This window comes from Camelus bactrianus, chromosome 26 (assembly GCF_048773025.1).
Source record: "Camelus bactrianus isolate YW-2024 breed Bactrian camel chromosome 26, ASM4877302v1, whole genome shotgun sequence".
Lineage (NCBI taxonomy): Eukaryota > Metazoa > Chordata > Mammalia > Artiodactyla > Camelidae > Camelus > Camelus bactrianus.
In genome coordinates this window covers 11223573-11238571 of record NC_133564.1, presented here as the reverse complement: position 1 = coordinate 11238571, position 14999 = coordinate 11223573, and the positions used below count along the sequence as shown (strand labels likewise).

Genomic DNA, 14999 nt, shown 5'->3' with positions numbered 1-14999 from the left:
ATTATTGTCACTCACCAGAAATGTATTTCTAATTGGTAGGGCAGACAGGCAGGCAAAAGACAACTTCTAGAATCTGTTGACAGTCTTGTACGAATATCTTGTCATCAGAAAGATGATCAGGGATTAAGGAGATCGTTAAGTAGACAAATGCCTGTTCTCTTGCTCTTCCATGTCCCCAAAGGAACTGTTCTTTTGCCTGGAATTCGGGAACGAAGAGATACAGGCAGATAGCCTGAGCCAACCCTCAGCCTCCGTCGATGCAAGAAACCCATGTGTGTTTTCTGTGAACCACGGGAGGTTGCCGGTGTTCCCTGCAGCAGGAGAACTGAGAGGGTCCCCAGAGGTGGTGAAGCCTCCAAGCAGAACAAGAGAATAACTCACATGAGATGAAGGAAGTGGGGGGAGAGGTCGGGGCACAGCAGTGGTGCGGGGAGGGGGCCTCGGGGCGGTGGGGGCGTGCTACTGTTGGTAAGGGTGGGGGTTACAGAGGTGCGAGCTTTATAGTTCCTGGTAAAACCATAAACAAATAAATAAGCACTTTTCTGCATTTCCTTTTCCCCATTAAAATAATGCAAAAAAGGCAAAAGTCATAAAATAAACGTTCGAGGATTTACGGTTGTCGGTTGCCTAACTCAATCCAGGTATAAATTACTCCCTCTCCATATCCTGCTCTTCGTTATTTAATATTAAGCATCATCACCAAGAAAGTCTCTTCACTATGAGACACCTTCTTACAGTTGAAAAAAACCCGGTCATTTATCCTTGGAAAATGTTATGCAATGTCCTGAAACGCCATCTTCCGTCAAACAAAATACCTGTATAAGCTAAAAAGACTCAAATGTATTCATCACACTCTAAGTTTCTTGCTTCTCATTAATCCATTCAGTAAATACGTGTTACATGTCCTTCTGCAGAGGTCCAGGTAAAACAAACAAGACCAGCAGAGCCCTCCCCACGGAGCTGCCGGTCGGCACGTCTGTCTCTCGCGCGGCCACAGGAGCTGTCGGGAGGAGCGCTGCCGAGGAAGAGGAGGAAGTGACCGAGAACGGTTCTCAGGAGGAGCCGGCGGGGGCTGCCGCGTGTCAGACGGGGCCATGCTTTCAGGGGAACAAGTTCTACGTGTGCTCCTTCTCTTGAAGCTATGGGGCCCCAGCAGTTTTGATGGACCTTCAAATGCTTCAAATTACCTGCCCTTAATAGAGTCTGATTCCCAGGAATGTCTTCCAAGTCCAAACAGCTTGGACGACTCTGGATCAAAGTTGGGCAACAGCTTTGAGCAGCATCCACCGAGACCTTCTGCAGATCTGAGCTGCGCCAAGTGATGCAAAGAGCAGCGGCCTGGAAAGGAGAACATCACCAGGACAGCACCAGGGACCCCTTTGTTCAAACATAAGAAGGAAAGAATTGCTCTAAGTTCTGGAGGACTTGACTAGAAGATGAGATTTGCCAGGTAACTTGAATGCCTGAGAAATGCTTTAAAACTTAACTCTTAAAATCTAACATGCTCACCTCCGGAAGATCCTTAATACCACCATTACGGATGAGATGCAGGAAAATTGTATGAAGTGCTCCCAAAATTAGCAGGTCTGCCCCTGCTGGGATGTAGCGGAAGTGGGGGGGGAGAGCTGGGGAGCAAAAGGTGAGAGAGCACCAGCTGTGCACCAAGATCCCTCTTCCCGCCCACCTGGTGGCTGTTTCTGAGAAGTGACTGCCCAACTGCAGCCGCCCCCTGCTCCCACGCAGGGCCGTGCAGTTGGTTCTCACCCCTGGAATATGACTTGGTGGCGCATGGCACCTCGGGGCCAACCCAGCTAAGCAAGTGAGACTTCCCCACTTTTTCCCGACCCTGCTCACCCAGCCTGACGGGGACTGAGAGCCCTGGGGTGGCTCCTAACATGAAAGGCACCTGGGTCCTTCAGCTGCCTGAGCACCACATCAGCTCCTTCCCAGGTCAGGAAATGAGCTCCCCGGTTCTTGACCTACTGAAATTTTGATGTTATTTATGACAGCAGTTAGTGTTATTCAGGGTTTTTTATTGGGCTCTCAGATGTTGAGCTGAGAGCAGGTCAGGTAGCAGCCAGCCTCTCCTGGCAGAGCGGCATTTGCAGGCTTAGTAGCAAGCATGCACGACTCCCAGGTGGAGCATGGATGGTCCCTGCTTGTCCCCGCAGTGTTGCAACAGCCGGGGGCATTTTAAAAGCAGCAGCAGAGGCAGCTGCGCTCGGATGGCCCAGCTTAAACCAATCAGGGAGAAGCCTCGGAACTTGGGAAGGTTGCTAGCGGGACCCAGTGCCTTCCCAGTTCAGGATGCCTTGGTGTCAGGGCCCGGGTAACGCCTCAGAACCCTCCTTCCTTCTCCCTACTCAGCCCAAGGTTCCTTCCCACCCTCTGTACTCACTTAATGTAGCAGCTGATCACAGCCCTTCCCAGCGGCACAGGCAGGGGAGCGGGCTCAGGGCCACAGGGGTGGCGTCCGTGGGAGAAAGATGAAGAGGCTCTTCTGTCTCAAATGTCTAATCACCCCCTTGACCTTCCAACTCCCAGATGTCTATTTCCAGCGTCCTCAACAGATACACCAGTGGGATGTGCATGAACCACACATAGTCCAAGGAGACGCCTCCTTGCTGTTCTCACGGGGGAAGGGAAGGCCCAGCTGAGAAGCTACCTGGAGCTCTGAGGGCTTTTCAGATGGACTCGGGCGGCCCTGCTGCCAGGGTCGCTCTCCTCCTGCAGGGATAACCCACGGGTCAGGCAACAGCCTGCTCAACCCCGTCTCGTTTTGTCTCACCTGAAAAGAAGGGGCAAAGCAGTGAGACAAAGTGTCTTGGGGCCAGAGTCTAACAGAGCCGCGCAGGTTCCGAGACAACAGAAACGAAATCCAGCTGCCCTCTTGAGCATCCCACTTAAAACACACATATAGGTCAAAAAAAACCCCTCTAAATTCAACTGATCTATTTTTTTGAAGGGACATTCCAATTGATTTGGATGTCTGAGTTCACTGGTAAACACTCATTTGAGCAGTCGAAAAAGTTGAATTCCCACAACTCAGTAGCTTCAGGTGTAGCCCAAGGAGCCAGGTGAGTGGCGGCAGTGACCCAGGCCAGCTCCTGTGCCCACGAAGCTGGGGGACGCCGGCACCCTGCTGCCACGCGGAGCCAGCTGTGTGTTCTGACCCATTTCTTCATGAGCTCAACAGGCATCTTGAGATTTTTAACTCAGGTCTGTGTTGTGACCATCTAGTGTTATTTTAGAGCAAAGCAGTTTATACACCCCAGTCGCTAACCCTCGGCTCTTACCATCAGAGGCCCGGGGCCGGGAGAACACAGGGAATGAGAGCAGCACCGCCTGGACTGGGCGCCGTCCGGCTGCGCTCGCAAGGGAGAAAGAGTCTGATCTAAGGTCACCAGGAGGAGCTCAAGAACCAAAGGGCAGCCCTTACAAAGGAGGAGAGTGTTAACGGCAAAGCTGCCCCCATGGTCTGGCCACATTACAAAGACAATGACTTCATTTGTCATCAGTGTTTATTGGGTGCCTATTATGTGCAGAGCACTCTGCTAGGCGCTGGGGAAGGTACAAAGATAAATCCGACAAGACTGCCCTCAAAGAGCTTACAGTCTAGCACAGGAGCACACAGTCCCTGGAGAAGACAACAGATGTGATTAACCGCCCCCCCTAACCACCCCACCGAAAAAAGAAAAGGAAAAGAAAGAAAAGATCAAGTTCACTAGGCTTGGTTTCATCCATTTTCTTTTAGTTCAGCAGCTTTGCATAAAAAAAGCATAAATCTGAAAGTCTTTTAAAATGCATACTTCTACTTGTAAACAAAATCATTTTCATTAGAAAAATGCTGAAGATTTATTGCAATTAGGAAAATCCTCAAACATGTTTATCTTCAGTATTCTCATGAATTTTTTTCTTACGAGTTTGTATTTGTAAAGTAAACAAGTTCCCCAAATTGCATCAAAACATGCAACAACTTTTTGAAACAGATCCCTTTAAACCTCCGGCAGTCACATAAAAGGTACACAGGCTCTCTGCTAGAAAGACGGAAAGCTTACAGCTTATGGTTTTTACCCCATAAACTCATTTCATGTCAATTCAAAGCATTACAAAATAACACCTCGATTAACCTACACCCCCAAAGCTTGCGACCATTGAACTTCAGCTGGAACAGTGGACAATCGTTCCTTCCAGCCTCAGAGCCCCATCTCTTAGTGCTGTTACTAGGCTGGCCAGACCCACCAGAGAGCTATACAATCAATCCACGGGCAGAACCTCAAAATAACCCCCTTTCCTATCACACCATAAGGAATTTCTCAGGTTTTCCATTATTTTCCTTGAAGCATAAAGAACTACATGTAATCAACTGGGAACTGGGGCAACACAATACACTCTGAGAGCTGCTTGTCTCGGTTAAACTGCTGGAGCAGAGGGGCCTGTGAGCACTGCATCTTGAAATCAACTCATTTCTAAGCATAATTACTTTAGATCAGCGACTTGCAGTTCTTCTCTGTTCCCAGGACCCGCTCTGGGCTCCGATGTTCCTAAGCACACTTAGTTCCTAAGTGTGAAGCCTCGGGTCTTTGTGGACACTTTATTATGATATGTGAAAACACTGACATGCAGGTAGATGTGGGACATGGTTACTGGCCAGACACAGGCCACCTCTGTCAGTGTAGACTTACAGGAAACTTGCAAGGCTGCGCACGCCCGCAAGTGAGCTCGTGAGATGGGGTTCCTATTCCCACGTTGGAGTGTTCTTGTCCTGAGAGGCTTCCCTTAGTTAAGTAAAAGCAAAAAACTATTTCTCCACTGTGCTAGTGGGCCTTTCTACTCCTCTTCCTCACCAAACTCCAAAGGAGTGGGTGCCACGGGCTAAGCAGTAACTCGGGTAAGCTTCCACGTGCACCTTCAGCAAACACAGGTCCACGCGTCCAGGGAGCTGAGCGCCCACAGCTCTGCGCCGGGCTGAGGCTGCGGGCTTGCTGGCACGCCGTCCTGGGTGAGGACACGCCCGAGGTCTAAGCTGTGACACCGACAGAGTTTAAGTTTCCGGGTCTAGTATTTGTACAAACTCCATGAAGTTAAATTTTCTAGATGTAGAGTCTAACAGAAAGTCAGATTGATGTGAATTATGTGTTAATTCCTTGCTGTCTTCACGTTACTGAGGTGCTTTTCTGTTCAGTCTCTCTGCCCAACAGACATAACAGATTTTATAGACTCATGTGGTGTAAGAGGAGCTCTCTTTAAGTTAGCTAGTGCAGCTCTGCCATCTTACAGATAAAGAAACGGAGACCCTGAAAAGTTTAATGGAAAAGCTGGGAGCCAAGCCCAGTCCAGTATTCAGATGCTGTACCTTGGACCTTCATGGGAACACATGCCCTTATGCAAGAGCTGTTGCCACTAATGTAATTAAACAGAGATTTATTTCATACGAGGTAAGATAACTTTGTATAACCTTCGCTATACAACAAATATTAGCCACTAATACAAACCATTCTTAGAAAATACGAGCCCTTTTTGGTCACTGCTGATGGTGTCACGACAGTGTCTGCCCTGCTTTTAAGGGTGACTGACTGTAGCTGCGTCCTTTGAGGATGTTTATTTGCCCACTGTAGGAAACAGTCATGTTAAGTATGATCACGTAATCAGTCTCTAAATTATTTTACATACATCTGGGTTCTTACACTTTTAACATGAGTGAAATTAATTTATGCAAAGCATGAGTGAGATATTACCTCTATATACAAATTGTTGGAAACTTGAAAATTAATTGCTTCCACATAGGATGGGAAACCTCTTGTACATACAGACAGGATGTCCAGGGTAACAAAAAACTATAATGAAAACTATGTAAGTAAATTTTGATTAGTCTGTAATCTGAGGCATAGAGGAAATGATACTTTAGAGAATCAAATCCTAGTTCAAGAGTTAACTCCCCTCCTTGCTAGCTATGTAACAACCTTGAAGCAGTTCTATAAACTTCTGGGTTTCATTTTCTTTATCTGCAAAGATCCAGCATTTGCACTACTTACCTCATTAGATTATTGAGGGTCACACTGAGTAAAATATACGAGTGCTTGTAAATGGAAAAGCACACCAACAAATACTGATTATTATTACCCCAGTAATTATTAAAATGTGGACCTAGAAAAAATTTTAAATAATTACCACTCAGTGGCACTAGGCATGCTCGCTAGAACACACTCAGTTCGGAGGGGAAACCATGCAAGTATTTTCAACTTTCAATGGCAATGTTAAAAAAAAAAACAACACACACACACAAAAATATAATACCAAGGAACCTTGTTTTGGGAAAGCACTGAAAGACAAACATCTGGTTAACTTAAGAGACTTTAAAATGATTTAGAATGATTTACAGCATATAAAGAGGTATTTAGTCTTTAGTGGAGAAAGCTGCTAGTCACCTGTAGGAAAAACAAGCACTGTGGGCATTTCTAAGACAAATGGAATAAAATTCCATCACTTTTGGCTACTTTGTAGACCAGGCTTCTCACCAATTAACTGTCTTAATTTTTCCAGTATTCAGATATACCCAAAAAGAGATAAAAGAGAATGCTTCTAAATCACATCCAATGTGAACTTGCATAAATGCAAGGCACAATCAGAGTTCTTACAACTCCACAGGCACCTGAAAGCTGTAAGTACCCTCATGCTCACTTCATATTCCGTAAGGAATCATGGAAATACAGGGAACACTTCAAACATAAATATTTTACACATCCTTATTATGTGGTTGTCTTATTCCTGTAATACTTCACTCTGGTGGCCTTTGTTTTTGTTTTTAAAATTAAGTTTAAGTAGCACATTAACCTTTCCCTTCAAATACGCCTTTTGACATTCATTCTTACCCCCCTCCCCCCCAAAAAAGTACCAACCCCAAACAAATGAAGATGCAAGGGAAGAGATAAATGAGATAGGATTCATTAGGTATAAAAATATGCTGTTTCAAATTCAGAATAATTTAATAACTCTTCGTTATTTCATATGTATCTGGAAACGGGACAGATACATGTCCTGATCCTGTCACAAGAGGTAGGATTCCAGCATTTGGTACAACATTCCAGGATAGGGTTAAAGTGACATTCCTGTTTCCCCTATAAAAAGATATAATAAACAGATGTCAGCAGGAACATTTGTAGTTCAATAAAAACGTTTTAATTCAAGCACTGAGGAATCAAATAGTTTATTTTTAGCCAGCTATTCCTAACTGGAATTCTGATCTACAAACAAGTTTTGTCAAGTCTTTTGAAATCCAAGACAATGCTGGGGAACTGCAGCCTTCTCACTGCCTGTGTCCCACAAGGACCTAACTCATACGGTCATGGTTACTCCAGTGGTCAACCAAAAAGCTTAAATGAGTAAAACACAGAGAGTATAGAGATCTGAGCTAGGTATCAGAAGACAATGATTTGAAACCTAACTCTATCATTATCCAGATGAGCTAACTTGAACACATCAAAATCTCTCATGGCTGGAGACACTTCATCTGCAAAACAGGTTTGGTTAAAATAGCTCTCCCTAAAATTCTTTCCAATGTTTACTCAAAGAGCTTAAGAGCTACAACTGATTCAAAAGATCATTCCAATTCTTTCATTTTGTATAAAGGGAAACTGAGGTTCAGAGACGTTAAGTGAACCAAAACTGGAAACCTCAGAATCAACTCCAGACCACCAACCAAGCTGCTTCCTCTTTAAGGTTCCTCTGACATCCCGGAAGGAGCCTTGTGGTGATCATGGTCCTGCTCCCGGGGCCTGAGCATCCATGCTGCGGGCCCCCCTAGTCTGTCACATCCCCCATAATGCAGAGAACTGATGTGTATATTAGAGCCAGGATTTCCACACAGTCTTTCCATTCAGACGGGTATAAATACTTCTCATCTCTCTCAACTTTCCTCTTTTTACCCTCTAATATTTTTCTTTAAAATAAAAACACATCACATCTTTCTCGCCCCCTTCACATATCATCTCGTGTAAAAAATGACAAAGAATTGCTCACTTGAGACCATTTCCATCATCAAAGAAAAAATATTTTGTTTTCATATCTTTCAGCAGCAGCTTCGGATTATCACCTCGCAGAACAATCTTGTCCCAAAGGACAACTTGGTTCAGAGCCTACATTAAAATGAAAATTAATTAGATAACTCATCAGAAATAGCATCTCTGTCACTTCAGAAATACTGGTAAGCAAATCGTTTAATTCATATGAATGAATACAACTTTGTGGGAACTGCTAGACATCTTAAAGCAGACAAAATGATCACAAGTGGACAGACATACCAAGGAATCCAACTCTTCTCGTACAAAAGGAAGACCCCCCCCCGAAGGAAGTCACCCCTTTTGCTAATGCCCTCAAGGCTAACACAAGGTTTTCGACTTACATGGTCTCCAGTGAGGCGCTAGGAGAAACAGACGGGATTAGCATCCCTGGAAGGGAAGCATTCTTTTAAGCCATTTTTCCCTATAAAATTTCTGAGACCCTCCAACTCAACGTGGGCCCTGCAAGGTGCCAGGGAAACAGAACTAATGCCTGTAGATCACACTGACTACTAGAGTCTCTTATGAAAACTTACATATCTCCAAGGGTTTTAAATTATCAAGGAATCACTAAAGAAATGAAACATCTTTAATATATTTTCCTTTAAATTAAGAAAACACAGGCACACTATTGTTTTACTATGACAAAATCCTACAAGTCAGACAATTCTTTTAAGCCACTGTTTTGATATATTATAAATTGTTTGGAAAATTAGAGACATGAAATGGAGAAAAAACACATTTGTAACCATTGCTAAATCCCAGTTCTTATTAAGCTATTATCCATTGGCTTGTGAGGCCAACTGCCCAGTGGTGGTGACTACATTAACCAAAACAGAATGTGGAGTAGTAGTTAATTTCTAAAAGGGGGTTCAAATCCTCACCTGAAAGCCTCTTACATTAAACAGAAACATCAAGGCTGAAGAACACAATCTAAGATGTGCCAAAGCAAAATGACTTTTTATGTATATTTATTCATTCACCAAAGCAGTAATCTGCCAAATTTCAAACTGTTTTAACTTACTAGTCATGCTGGAATAAACCAGAATTATGAATATGATTTAGGTATACTCGTCACCAAGGTGACATATTTATTTGGATCATTTGCTGAGACTTTTGGAATAATACTTGTGTTTACAGTTGTTACTCTTCAGAACAGCTTTTTCTAACTGTTTAACACTTTCTTGATTCTTAAGGGCAGGGATCAAAACTTTTCAACCTCATATTTATAGTGCCTAACAAAATATCTTCCATATAAGGTATGCTCAAAATATATCTACAATGAATTGAAGTGCAAAAAATCCTAGTTAACTAATCAAACCAATCAACAGATAAAACTGATTAATTTGTCATCCCCTGAAAATGAATACAGTTCAAATAAAATGCAGAAGTAGACTCATCTCTAACTATGAATTCTCTCTAGGCTGGGCCTGATAGCAAGACATAATGGTAACTCAGGTGAAGACAACATAGAAGCACATTTTAATTCCACAGATTTCACCTTTAGAGTTTAATTCATGTAGCAGAATATTCACTTTACACTTTTAGGACCTAAGAAGATTTCTGTTTTAACAATATGCTATATAAATCTCTCAACCCTTACTCTGTCTGCAACAAAAGCTCTAAATCAGACTGAGCTAATACATTTCAATTACAAACTAAGTTTTAATATTGTTAAAATAGGTTTTAATGTAATCATTTAATAGCTTTTAATTATAAAACATCTGATAAACTCTAACATGATTAAAGAGACTACCTTAAGAATTCAGGTTGGTGAATCCTGTCCAACTCAACACAAAGTAATATATTTCTCAAGAGAAATTAATCATAGATATATGGCTTAATAAAAGACTATCAAAACAGCTCACAGCATGTATTTAAAAAGGAAAAATATAAATATTTAGACGGATTTTAAAATAATCTAAGAGATGATTCACAAATTAGCCATCCTTACAGCTTCTGATTACATGACTGGGTAATGACAGTTCTAAGCACAGGTCACAATTTTGCCAATTCAAGTATCTTGCCGTCTAGCTCTCTAATGGTAGCTGTGGAAAGAAACTATTTTAGATGAAAGAGGACTACAGCTGAGGAGCAATTCTGTCCCCCCTTCCATCTTCTCGCTGGTAATTGTCTCCAAAGGTGTTTGAGCACAGGTTGTTTTGAACACCAACCCCAAACTCTGCATCTTTTCTTTTTTTTTTTTTTTAACAAATTATGTTCATGAGACACATCACTATTATCATTAGGTAACATTATTGATTGTGAATGTAAAGGTGCATTTCAAACAGCCTTCCTGGCTAATGCTGAAGTTCTCTCAGACAACCCTTTACAAGCTCTCTCTGTTTCCTTAAGCCTTCAGTGTGGCCGAGCCGCTCCAAAGAGGAGCAGACAGCCCCGCTCAGCCGTTCTCCCGCGACTTACACCTCTTCAACCGCTGACTTCTTGCAGGAATCTTTTCAAGCCACTTTTCCATTTGTGACGATTAGTTTATTTAAAACTAGATAATACAATCTACTCAACTGGGTACATACGGCTAAACTTTGCAAAATGCTGAAAGTGAATGAATAAACGTACGTAGCAGGGCTGACCTCTTGCCCTTCAGAATTCCTCTTCTTCCTCCAGGCTATTTGCCTGTTTCAGGAGGCATGTGATAATCTCAGTGTCTGTCCATACAGCTAGTATCAGTAAAGTTTAACGTCTTTTCCTTTTATTTTAAATTGAGAAATACATGAATCAAATTTTGGTTTCCAGTGTGATGCACGAGGAGCTTGGAGGCTGCCACTCCATCCTAACATCTTATAAAAAGCTGAGCAAACTGGAAAACTAGCAACTCTTCTTAGATCCATAAGAAAAGAAATAGTAGCTCTTAATCGTTTTCCTTATATACCTATGGACTACCTTGCTCGCACCCCTTTCTTGGGAACCACAGTCCTGGGCACTGCAGAAACAGAAAAGCAACAGAATCTACCAAAGGAGATCACATTTTCTTAGTACAGTCACCTCTCCATGGGCTTGTGATTTTTACTAAATTACTCAGGTCAGATATTTTGAATATATAAAAGTTACATATTCCTGAAGAATGAGGTTTTCAATGTCTACTAAAATACTTCTACATATATACTTACATTATTTTTTGTTGAATATTCTGCTGATAAATAAAGAAACAACTGCTTAACATTCCAATCAAATATATTTTCTAGATGTAAATAAATTAAGGAATATAAAATCATAAAGCGGCATATAACTTTAAAACAGATTTTAGTTATTCTTAAATTAACTATTCACAGCAATACTGATACTAAAATTAAAATTAAAAAAAAAAAAGAGCGGTGGCCAGAAACATACAAGGCCACTAATTTAATAAAAATATATAAAAGATAGTATATTGCTCATTCCAAAATCAAAAATTATCAGTGAGATTATCAGCATCCTCCCCTGCTCCTCTAAGCATCACTACCTGAGATACTTTGATTAATAAGAAAATAACCGAGAAATACAAAATTTAGTTTTCTGTAAAATCAGCCCACTGTCTAAAAGAAACAGGACTTAATATTTCAAGACTATATGACTCCACTGGAGTTCTAAAGTATAAGCAATCATCGCAATACAACTTGTTATACAAAAGTGAGCTAGGCTTAAGTACAGTAAATTGTCCACCACGTTGCTTTTGGACACATGCCAGTAGAGATTAGAGATCAAAACGTCTCAATCCATGAAATGCTATATAGTAAGAGGATGCAGCTTACCAGAGTGGAAAAAACTCCCCAGGATTAATTATTAGACTGATGTCACTGAGAAATGAACTGAGTTAATGTTTGGATTTCATTAAGTATCATATGCAAATGGTTAAGTCACTGTATTACATGCATTTAGATACTAACAGCGACATGTTCATGACACTCTGCTCTTAGATGTGTGTATCCACTAAAAATCCCTACAAAATTCAGAAGTCTTGGGTCTCTCTTTAAGATCAGGTACAATTTCAAGTTATTGCAGCAGTATTATGGAAATGTGACTATACCAATGATGAGATAGAAAATACTGAATAGTTGAGATATTAGGAAATTTCACTCTAATTGCCCAGATACAAAAAGTTCGTATTTTTACACTAGATCCAAACTCCTTCTCAAAGGTTAAAAAAAAAAAAAAAGACAAAGACTTAAAAGCAGAAGTTTAACAAAGGATTTTTCTGCTCGTGTACTCTACTTGCTAAAAAAGTGCCTATAAGAGAACAAATTCCTAGTCTACTTCTAAACCCAGTCATTTATTTCTAAAAAGTCAAGTTAAAAGCTAATTCCATGTAGCAAAGAGGCATGTGAGGTAAACTCCCCAGGTACATAACCTGCTTCCACTGTTCAGACAGCTGCTTTACACAAGTTCAGACAGTTCACTCTCCATAACCAATTCTAATCCTAGGGTCTGGTCAGGTGAGATCCCAGAAGTGGCAGGAACAATGCTGCCAAGATAGTAATCTAAGGCCCTAAAAGGAGATTAAACCGGCCTAAATGATCAGAGTGGTCAAAAGGTGAAAATTCCAAGTACAGAGAAAATATTTAAATCACCTACATTTAAAGTAACTCTTAACTGTTAAGATTTCTCTGACTCGTATTATAAAAGTACTTATAAAAAGAACTATAATGGCAAAATGCTAATAAGGTTTACCATTAATCATTTGATATTGATAATGACCTTCTGAACCACAGCACATGCAGTTAACATTTTTTAACATATGCTTCTCTCCACTATCACAAAATGTGGACATACTCTTTGGGATTGTACATGAAATATTACATCTAGGTAGGCTGGGTACTGGTAACATTCCTCCTTCTTTAATCTAAATGATCTAATTTTATTTTCTTTCCGAAATACAGATTCAAACTCTTGTAGCTTAGATCTATTTAATGTTTCTGAGAAGAATTTAAAGTGTGTTCACACAACAGTAACTCATGAATCTGTAAATAAGCTTTCTCAAGGTGTGAATGAGGAGGTATTAAACACGATTATACTGAAGAAAACACAGGTATAGAAATTTTCAAGGTTTGGCTGATTCAATGGGTAAACACAGTTACCGTCCCCCAAATCACTAAACAGCTTGTGTATCATCATAAAACTAGAGAAAAGGCAATAAAAATTTTTCTTAAAAGGATATCAGCAGTTATATCAAATGTAATGAATCCCAGATCACTTCTTTCTCTAGGTCCAGTGAAGTCTTCTACATTTTTTCTAGAAGTAAAGATAATAGTTTTACCATCTTTCAAACGTAACAGTATATAAAATTCACAAATGTCTTACATAAAACGAAAGACAGGGACTATCTGGGTGCACAGGTGAGACAGCGAACCCACAAAGAAACAAAAAATCAGAGAAACTTGTAAGTGTGCAAACAGGATAAACACTCCAATCCACTATAACAGTAGGTCTTCAGTTATTTCCATTTACTTACCTTGAAAAAAATCCCTAACAAAACCCAAGGGGAGATAAAAGCTGCTCAAAAAAAGTGTAAATACTTTATGTCAAGTGATTTGGTAGAATGAGTAGAAGAAAATTACAGGTGACAACAAAGTGGTGTGGAAACCAGGGAAAAAATGAACTGCTGTTTACTGTGCACTTACTGCGTGTCTGGGTCAGATCCACTCTATACTTTTCCCAATTATCTCAATCCTCACAACAAGCCTAGGGGTTGGGTATCACTTCCACTTAAGACAAAGTAAATGAAGGCTCAGAATGGCAAAAAACATACAAACAAAAAAAGACTTGCTCAAGATTCACAGTAACTAAACCCTCCCAGAGCAGATAGTGGTCGTGTTTTCCAGCCTGGGTCTATATGAACCAAAAAAACGGTATCTAACAGACATGAATATCTGGGGGAAAAAAATTTTTTAAGTGGGGGATACCTATTAGATGATTGGCTTGTTGGCGATTCTGACTTAGAGATAAAACGAAGGTTCAAGAACTAAAGAGCACATGTTGGAAGATGACATAGAGAAGAAAGGAGGACCAGGATTTTTTTTAAAATGCCACTAATCGAAGCAAAAAAGTGTTAGAGAATAAAAATCAGCAAGAAAACAAAATAGGCATTAGCGAAAGGACAATGTCATTTCAAGATTCTACTTTGGGCATTTTCGCAGGTTTAGTCAAGCGGTTGGCCCTTCAAAAATAACATTAAAAACACGCCGTGATCAATCAGGGCGCCGGGATGCCGGATCCTCCCCGGGCATCCTACCCTCGCCCGACTCGGAGCCGCCGCGGAGTAAGGACAAACGGACACGGGAGGGGCTGTCCGTCCGAGGGGCGAGCTGGGGAGCCCCCGGCCGGCGCGGGGGACGGCGGGCGGCGGCCGCTGTGCTGTTGTGTTGCTCCCTCATTGGCCGCGCAGCCGAGGGAAGTGAGGAACAGGAAGGAAGCGGCGGCACCGACCGAGCAACGCTCAAAATTAAAATTTAAGAGCAAGCCCGGGAATGCGCGCAGAGGGTGGGAGCCCAGGGGGCGCCTGGAGGGGTCGGGGGAGGCCGCCCTGCCCGCCGCCCGCCGCCCTCCCCGGCCCGGGCCCCGGCCGCACTCACAGCATGATCCGAGAGACGTGCAGCCGCACCGGGACGCTCCGGTCTTTGAAGGCGGTGGTGATGAAGCAGCCGAAGGTGAGCGCCGCCATCACGCTCAGCGAGAAGGCGAACAGCGAATTCGCCCGCGACAGCACCGTGTTCATCGCGGCCGAGCCCCCGAGCCCTGCTCCACACGCACACCCGGGACCCCGTTCCGGCCGCGGACCGGCTCTGTGCGATCCGCGCCGACTGCGCCGCGCGCGTTCCGGGGGCGCGCGCCGCCGCCGCCCCGCCTCCTTTCCGGTCCCGCGACGCGCGCGAGCCTCCCGGACACACCCACCAGCGGGCGGGCGCGCGAGCTGAAGAGACTGCGCGGCGCGCGGGCCCGCCCCTCCGC

At 42.6% G+C, this 14999-nt stretch overlaps 1 protein-coding gene across 1 annotated transcript; it reads right to left on the bottom strand.

The window, feature by feature from the left end:
• Positions 1 to 3503: 3503 nt before the first annotated feature.
• On the bottom strand, positions 3504 to 14955 carry SPCS3 (signal peptidase complex subunit 3). Its single transcript, XM_074353384.1, has 5 exons — positions 14624 to 14955; positions 13210 to 13283; positions 11186 to 11262; positions 8020 to 8135; positions 3504 to 7118 (listed from the first exon to the last, which is right to left on the bottom strand). Exons 1-5 carry the CDS (start codon positions 14764 to 14766, stop codon positions 6986 to 6988), a joined length of 543 nt encoding a protein of 180 aa, XP_074209485.1. The 5' UTR covers positions 14767 to 14955; the 3' UTR covers positions 3504 to 6985.
• Between the last annotated feature and the right edge of the window lie 44 nt (positions 14956 to 14999).

What these genes read in the sequence shown, in the direction of transcription:
- SPCS3 (XM_074353384.1), bottom strand. Translation starts at nt 14,766, where the DNA reads ATGAACACGGTGCTGTCGCGGGCGAATTCGCTGTTCGCCTTCTCGCTG. An exon ending in CACGTCTCTCGGATCATGCT is followed by an intron (nt 13,284 to 14,623) that starts GTGAGTGCGGCC and finishes CTTTACTTCTAG; the next exon opens with AAAAAATGTAGAAGACTTCA. An exon ending in AATATTCAACAAAAAATAAT is followed by an intron (nt 8,136 to 11,185) that starts GTAAGTATATAT and finishes ATTTTAATGTAG; the next exon opens with GCTCTGAACCAAGTTGTCCT.